Here is a 9,021-nt window from a genome sequence, read left to right on the forward strand (position 1 = left end):
CACACACACACACACACACACACACACACACACACACACACACACACACACTATCTATTTATTGTTAACCTCCTATACTGTAACTGTTGTCCCTGTAGACTTTGGCTTGCAGACATAAAATATGATGAACATTATGTCTGGGCTGTTGACCTACAAAAGTCATAAGCACTGCCTTTAAGAAACATTTCTATAAAATTAACAAACATTTTTGATTTCTATTGTAATTATGTGTTTGCTTAATTATTTATTTTGTTAGATATGTATTTCTAATCTATTAATAACTTAGCTATTATTATTTAGTATCAGAAGTAGTAAAGTATCAGACAGTATTTAGTATCAACCCTCCAATAAAGAATTATAAATATTTCTGGGTGTAGGGAAGAAGGGTAGCAGAAATGGAAAATTGCCACCATTATCTATTTACTTCAACCTGCACTTTCAACACGCACCAGACTTTGAGTATTTAGTTATAGCAGTGCCTCTTAACAATTTCTTACCTATGGACCCCTTCGATTCCCATTTTACTTGGGTGGACCCCCATAACCATTCCATCTGTACAAATCCTATTGTATTTTTATAATTGTTATTAGGAATCTTATAAGAAGGATTGTAAGAATATTGTGTGTATTGTAAAACTATAAGCAATTTATTGCATAATTTTTCACAAGATCTTATATGGACTCCCAAGGGTCTTATGGACCCCAGTTGAGAACTACTGAGTTATAGTCTCCTAGATTTGACCTTGTTTCTTAGGAAGTGATAAAATTACAACCAGTTATTTACTGGAATTATTTAAATAACAATACCCTTTCCTGCAAATTTGCATCTGCTTGTAAAATAAAAATTATGTTTGTCATTTATTTGAAATTACTAATTTCCTTTTAATTTAATCATTTTCAGACGGTGCTTGAAGCTACATTCTTTAGCACATTACAGAAGGCAACCAAAGCTACAAATTTCTGTTTCCTCTTTCCATGATAATCATCAACGCAAAACTCAAAATGCAAGACTTTATCTACCCACATTATATTTTAAATCAAAGTATCTTATATGCAGCTTTGATTTATATTCCCAAAGCAATCCAAATAATATATTATATAGGTGTATTCAAAGCAGCATTTCAAAATCAAAGGAAGAATCTAAAATAGAACAGACTGTGAAAGCCCTAAAAGAACAGGCTGCAGAGGCTGAATTAAAAGCCTCTAATGAGAAGCTATTTGGAAGTGAACCTGAGAAATCAATTACTCAACCAAAAAAGAAATTATGGATCCGTGTAGTTGATGAGGTTAAACACTACTATCATGGTTTCCGACTGATGTTCATTGATATTAAAATTAGCATCCGGCTTTTATGGAAACTTCTTAAAGGAACAACTCTATCAAGGCGAGAACACAAACAGGTGAGTTCTTGGTTTTTCTTTTATCCCTTTTAACAGCCCACCTGTGACTGCCATTGATTCTATGACACAAACTTTCTGTTTTAAAATGATTTTTATGTGATGTTCCAAACATCAGTTTAATAATGGCAAAGTTATTTCCCTAAATTCTTCATTATTTTCAAAATTAAATGAAACAAAGGCAGTTTTTATTTACAGAAATATGGTAATAAAATGGTTAACTCATTCAGTTATAGTGCAATGCATTAGGAATTCTCTTGTACTCTTTTTGCTTTTCATAGATGTTTCTGAGAAGATTTTCTCCACCAGTTCTGGTTGTTTTTTTGTTTTTTTTTCAGCTACAGGTTTATGGTAATGACTACAAATATCTATATATCTATGTTGCCCTTGCTGATTTTTTATTATTCTCAGTTTGTCACTAGACTTTATCTTTTGTTAATGTAACTGAACTATGCTGTACAGTCACTATTTGACACTCCCAGACATTACAACAGAAAATAGATTCCTAATCTAAAGTAATCATTAGAGGATAATTAAGATCTTTCTTGATATTTGTGCTGCTTACACAACAGCTTTTTGAAGGGTATAATTTATCCATCTATCAGTTATCATCACAATAATTGAGAAGTATAGGACTTTAGTGTTTTGTGACCAATTTAGATGGGTCTATGACATAGTTTTGGTTTCTAAATGGTAGCATTTCACTGCATATACGTGTCAGTCTACCTCTTGTAAAATGGATGAACATGCAAACCTATTTTGGCTCTCTTAAAATTGGCAACATCATCATCATCGTTTAACGTCTGCTTTCCATGCTAGCATGGGTTGGACAATTTGACTGAGGACTGGTGAACCAGATGGCTACACCAGGCTCCAATCTGATTTGGCAGAGTTTCTCTAGCTGGATGCCCTTCCTAACACCAACCACTCAGAGAGTGTAGTGGATGCTTTTACGTGCCACCGGCACGAAGGCCAGTCAGGAGGTACTGGCAACGAACTCGCTCGAATGTCTTTTCACATGCCACTGGCACAAGTGCCAGGAAGGCAACGTTGGTAACGGTCACGCTCAAATGGTGCTATTTACATGCCACCGGCACGAAAGCCAGGCAGCTGGTGCTCTGGCAACGATCACGCTTGGACAGTGCTCTTAGTGATTTACTGGTACTGGTGCCATCACGATTTTGCTTTCGCTTGCCCCAACAGGTCTTCGCAAGCCAAGTTTAGTGTTCCATGAAGACGTTGGCATGGGTGCCAGTCTACAAATTTAGTTCGATTTCATATAAGAAACAGGTCTTAGTTCCAATTTATCATTAAAGATCACCATCATCATTAGTGGTTTTGAATTACTAATTTTTTAACAGTTTTATAAAAAAATTGGCTTAGAATGAGGATGGAAAATATAATAACTGTTTCAAAGAAAATATAAATATTTGTTTCATACTCTACCAAAATATAATATCAATATAAAATCATCATATTCATGTTGCTAGTGATTCTAATGAAAGATTGTGAAATGTGATAATCTGTTTTCAAATTAATGTAGTAGTTTATGAAGATGCCAAAAAACATTGGCCAAGAGTAAACTGATATAAAAGAAAAAAACTTCAGAAAGTAAACATAAACAAAGGCTTAATATCACCAGGCAAATTAAAAATGCTGATGAATTGCCTGAGGTTGTGATTAAGAAAGCCAACACTTCAATTACACATAAAATTACCACTGTACACATTTGAGGTGGTGGGAGGTTGACAACTGAAATGTTGTATATTGAGGATGAGGTACTACCACCACCTCTATTATTACTGTGTATGTTCTGCAAACAATTTGCACATGCAAATGCTATTTGTTGAAAGCTCTACATACCAGAAGCCAGCAAGTGTATGGGGTCATCAGGAGAGAATGTGCACCGTTTCAGGGCCTACCTCTCGACAGCATCAATGTGCACCAGCACCCATCACTGATATGAGACCCTGCTTGCTAGATCAACTTATCAAATGAAGCTCAATATTCTTCTAGCCATCACTCATCATCTCTTTTTAACCAAATCCAGGGGCTAGCCTTTTCCACAATAGTTTGGATATCAGTCATGGTAGTATTTACTTTACGATGAGTTAGGCCTAACAATAACAGTCACCTCACACTGTGTTCAACAAATCCTCTACATCCAGCTTTGATTGGAAAATGCTCCGCTTTCCAGCCTGTGTTCACATTCCTCGATGAGGTTTACCTAACGGTCAGTCTTTCAAGCCCAAGCAGCCATACTAATGCAACCTTTTCCTCTGGCACACTACATCTAATTCATCTTCTATCTAGCTTTTCTCTCAACTCATTTATGCTTCATCATTTATACACATAAGCATTACACATGCAGTAGAATGTACTTGCTTCATTTCTTTCCAGCTGTAGTAACTCTTCCACATTCAATGCCCAAATCTCATCTCCATGCAGCATCACACTTTGCACACAACCAAGTACAATTTGTCCTTCACTCTCAAACAGAAACTCTTTGTTGCTAGTAAAGGTAATAGTTCTCTGAATTTTTTCCACTCTGCTGTAACTCTGACTACTATCTTTTCAATACATTCCCCTCCACCGTTAATTACAGCATCTAAGTAGCAGAAGCTATTAATTACATTTTGCGAGCTTTCCCAGAATTTGATGCAATTTCTTTTACATGTATCCTTATTGCTAATTACTCCTTCACACTTGCTGCATATAAGGTCTAATTTTTCTATTAGATTGTCAGTAATTCCACTATATCTCTTATTTCTCCATAGTTTACTCTGTTTAGAATTTCTGCCTACTACTTTTCTGCAAATCAAGTACAGCCATTTCCCTGGTGGCAGCAGAAGCCTGTTTTTACTAAAACTTCAGTGTTTGTTAAGTGTACTTTGAGGCCTTTTAATTCCAAGATTTGCTTGGTGTCTGGAATTTTATTCTCCAAACGTTCTACAGATTCACCTATAAAAAGTCATCAGCTTAGAGAAGTTTGTACCGACAGCCAGTCTTAAACTTCTCTGTTATGGCCTGCAAAAAACAAGAGAGGGTTGTGAACTTACCCTTGATAAATGTCTTCCTTCATGTTAAATCTATCACTGAACTCATCATTGACTCTTATTTCTCCATAGTATTTGTGTACATGGCTTGTATAGACCTTACAAGCCGTTTTGTAGACTACTGAGCAGATAGAACAGGGGGTTCTGTCAAAGATCTTTACCAGGTTGATGAATACCATAGTACTTTTACACTGTATTCATCTTGAATACAGCATAAGTGATACATCCTCTTGACACAAAGCCAAAATCCATTTCATCCAGGTTAATTTTGTTCTTTATCAGTTATGCAACTCTTAATGTAACTTTCATAACCTGATCCAACAATTTAAAGCCTTTCTCTTTAGTGCATTTTCTTTATCCTTGTAGCAGTGAATGGTGAGACTTCAATCTGTATAACACCTGGAGAATCACCTAATTAGCTAACTGAGTAACTGGCATGTGACCTACTTTGCTAGTGTTTTTCAGTACCTGAGTGACTGTCTCTGATGAACAAGCTACTTTCTCTGCCTTGATATATTTAATTGCACCTGCAGCCATACTGCTGTTAACTTTAATGACTGAGATAGACTGACTCTCTCCTATGCACTCTTCTCTTGTAGTAACACATGACATTTTCTTTTCAATGCCAGTAAGAGAAAGTGTACTATTATACTCCTGTACATACTTCCCCCCACATACATCTCAATTCTCTGTTGTATACAGCTTTGCAATTTGAAACACTTCATGACTTTCCCTACTTGCTGAGTATATTTAACATCTAGCTTCTCTTTTAGCTGCCTGATGTTGTTCCCTGTTGCCCTCTTTCTTCCAGTTTTTCCACTTGCCACACTGGTCACTTAACTTTTATAGTGCTGACTACAACACTATATTGTACTACCATGTCCAATGTCCATCTGGCTGGAGCCTTGCACCAGTTACAAATCCAAATTGTAGCTTTCACAATATTAACTCATAGAAACACCCAGTTGTCTTCTGTGTTATAAGTTTCTATGACCTTCGTGTATGAGCTAGAACTTCTCTCAATCTATTACTAATAGATAACTGTTTTAGTTTCCATATTTTCCTTCTTCAAACTTTGTGTGTGTGTGTGTGTGTGTGTGTGTGTGTGTGTGTGTGTGTCTTATCCTTGGGTCTGCCTAATTCTTATTCTAAGTATACTATTACTAACCCAAGTTGAGTGGTGCATCCTTCACTATAGAAAGACTTGGCATTCACAACTTCTATGTTTTCTCATTTTCTGATGAGTAAATGTTTATCTAGCTTCTATGTATGTTTGATTAATAGATGACCAGGTGGTTAGCCTGTGTCTCATGAAGTTACTGTTGCAAATGGTTGGCTCATTTACCTTACAAAACTCCAAGTTGCCATCAACTGTAGTTTTCATGTATGCTGGAGAAGCCTTCCTGGTGTTGTCTAACATGTGCATTACCACCCATAATAAAGAGGTCACTGACATTCATTATAAAGGTAGCTGGCAGGAGGATCTCATAAAAGTAGTCCTTCTGTTCAATGTCCAGCCCTGGTTGTGGGACTTATGAAAAAATGAATGCTGCCCTGATATTGTCTTTGACTGGTTTAATTATCCTGTTGTACATCCTAATTACTTCTATTATCTTATCAGTTCGTTTCTCTTCTCACAGTAACACTACCCTCACCCATTCCACTGTTGTTACCCACCCAGAAGAATTTGTACCTTGCTTGTGATGAGTTTTACTGATGTTCCTTCCTTTCGAAAGCGAAATTGTGATGGCACCTGTGCCCAGCGTCGCCTTTCTGTCACTTGTGCCCGCGGCATGTGTAAGGACTTTCGAGCGAGATCGTTGCCAGTGCCCCTGGACTGGCTCTTGTGCGGGTGGCACATAAAATACACCATTTTGAGCGTGGCCGTTGCCAGTACCGCCTGACTGGCCTTCGTTCTGGTGGCACGTAAAAAGCACCCACTACACTCTCTGAGTGGTTGGCATTAGGAAGGGCATCCAGCTGTAGAAACTCTGGCAAATCAGATTGGAGCCTGGTGTAGCCATCTGGTTTCACCAGTCCTCAGTCAAATCGTCCAACCCATGCTAGCATGGAAAGCGGATGTTAAACAACGATGATGATGATGATGATGATGTACATATCACACATCCATTTGTCTCTATTCCAGTATCTCCATAAAATCTTTTAACCTGCCTTTCTTGGTGTGTACATTGATGGAGTTGCAGCCCTAAGGATGTTGACTTGTTATGATGACAGAGAGACACACACACACACACGTATGTGTGTGTGTGTGTGTGTGTCAGTCACTATATACAGGCTGTGTCAATTTTTTTAGATTTTTTTATATGAATTTAGAAATGGTATATTTGAAAACAAATTGGTATAAATAATGTTGAGTTTATTTGTACAAATTTCTGGTGTTTTGTTGATATTATGACCTTGTGTATACATTTTGTGTTTGGCTGCTGATGCTGGATCCCTGTTTGCAGTTTCCTGCTCCTTTCAGACTCTGACAGCAAAGGCAACTTTCAGGAAACAAGGTATCTCTGTATCACTATGCTGTGCTTTTAAGGAAATGATTACAGTGTACCTTTTCATTTGCTGAGTCAATCTGATGTCTGACATCGTTTACCTGAAATGTAAGGTAAAAAAATTAATTAGAAGAAAGGGTTCTTGAAAGAGATGTCCTCAAAAAAACTGATGCACCCTGTATATTGTGGCAAGTAATTTGCACTCACATAAAAAGCACCATCCAAACGTGGCTGATGGTAGTACCACCTAACTGGCCCCCATACCAGTGGCACATAAAAAGCACGATCTGAACGAGGCCAATGTCAGTACCCCCTGACTGGCATCAATGCCGGTGGCATGTAAAAAGCACTATCCGAACGATCGGAGTGGTTGGCATTAGGAAAGGCATCCGGCTGTAGAAACATTGCCAGATCAGTTTGGAGCCTGGTGCAGCTGCTGACTCTCCAGACCTCAGTCAAACTATCCAACCCATGCCAGCATGGAAAACGATCGTTAAACGATGATGATGATGAAATCAGCAACATGTAATTTGATGCCATCTGCCCAAACTTGAAATTGCTTGTTCCTTGATTATCTTATTAATATTCTTTCTTCCTACACAGCTGGTACGAACAACAGCAGATTTATTTAGACTTGTCCCTTTTCTGGTGTTTATTGTGGTTCCTTTCATGGAATTTCTGCTGCCAGTGGCTTTAAAACTTTTTCCTGAGATGTTGCCCAGCACTTTCACAGAAAAACATAAAGAGGTAAGTTCCAGTTATTGGGGTTTTTTTGCCTCTTTTTATTACACCCAATTTTTAGATACTGACCTAGCTGGTTTGTCTTTTAAAAACTTCACACACCTGCATATAATTAGAGCAAATATGTTTTTTTACAACTTCATGTTATCTCCATCACTAACAACTCAACCATAAAATCTAATGATAGCTGTTGTTAGAAAATCTGAAGCAATTAGAATGGTATGCTTTGCCTAGGGCCTAGTCTTTATTCTTTAAAAATAGAACTTTTACTTTTAACAGAATTCTAGGAAACTCTAAATCTCAAGGCTGTTTAAGAGAAATGTAGTTTCGGTGTGGACAAAAAGTTGATTGGAGTGTTTATTTCCATGATTTGTGAGTGGTGATAGACTGTTAGAGTGCAAGGATGCTGGAAGGTGAGTGCAAAGAGTGGGTCGTTTGGCTGGGAACAGTATAGTGGGAAATTTTAGAGATCATTGGTACGGTGTAACAGAGCTGAACACAATAGGCTAAATAGAGATGTTTAAAGAATGTTGGTAAGACAGATCTTGCCTTGAAGTCTAAATTGTATGTGTGCATTATTCCAGTGTGAAGTTATTTTGTATAAGAAAAAAAGGCATGTAAAATATTCTTAAAATGTAAATGAGCCCATAATTCTTATACCAGTACAAAATATAGTGTTATAGTGTTGTTTGTTTGTCTCTTTGTTAATTTGCACTGATGGTGATGCACTGTTTTTCCCATCTCAAACTGTGGTTTGGGGTTCAGTTGCATTATGTGATAACTTGAGCATGTGTCTTCATTAGCTCCAGGTTGACCAGAGCTTTGCGAGTGGATTTGATAGAAACTAGAAAGAATCTATAGTGTATGTGAGCATGCACGTCCTTCTTTGTCCTAACATCGCATGATGGTTGTAAATGAAAGTCATTATCATACACATAGTGGCCTTCACTTCCAATCCGCAGAAAAGTGTCTGACCTTGGGGAAATATTACCTTACATAGAAACAGGTGAGTGTTGGTGACAGGAAGCCTACCCAACCACAGAAAGTCTGCTTTAACAAATTTCATCTGTTCTATACAAGTATAGAAATATGGATGTTAAAGTGATGATGATAATGATGATTTTATCCACTTTTCCATGCTTGCCTGGGTCAAACAGAATTTGTTAAGGTAGTTTTTTTATGTCCAGATGCCCTTCCTGTCTCCAACCCTCACCTATTTCCTGGTAATTAATTTTTCTCTATGGCCAAACGTTTTTTTCACAGAATAATGGAAATCAGGGATTCTACTTGTATGACAATGAGTCCATTTAAAACTATC

The 9,021-nt window shown here is 37.4% G+C and overlaps 1 protein-coding gene across 8 annotated transcripts in view; it reads left to right on the forward strand.

The window, feature by feature from the left end:
• The window catches only part of LOC106868837 (mitochondrial proton/calcium exchanger protein), a 78,488-nt gene that overhangs the window by 55,623 nt on the left and 13,844 nt on the right, over positions 1 to 9,021 (forward strand). For all 8 annotated transcript variants that reach the window (XM_014914286.2, XM_014914276.2, XM_014914294.2 and 5 more), the window contains 2 exons: positions 901 to 1,399; positions 7,566 to 7,709. In XM_014914286.2, the coding sequence (XP_014769772.1) occupies positions 901 to 1,399; positions 7,566 to 7,709 (643 nt within the window). The remainder of the gene's footprint in view (positions 1 to 900; positions 1,400 to 7,565; positions 7,710 to 9,021) is intronic.

This window comes from Octopus bimaculoides, chromosome 2 (genome assembly GCF_001194135.2).
Source record: "Octopus bimaculoides isolate UCB-OBI-ISO-001 chromosome 2, ASM119413v2, whole genome shotgun sequence".
Classification (NCBI taxonomy): domain Eukaryota; kingdom Metazoa; phylum Mollusca; class Cephalopoda; order Octopoda; family Octopodidae; genus Octopus; species Octopus bimaculoides.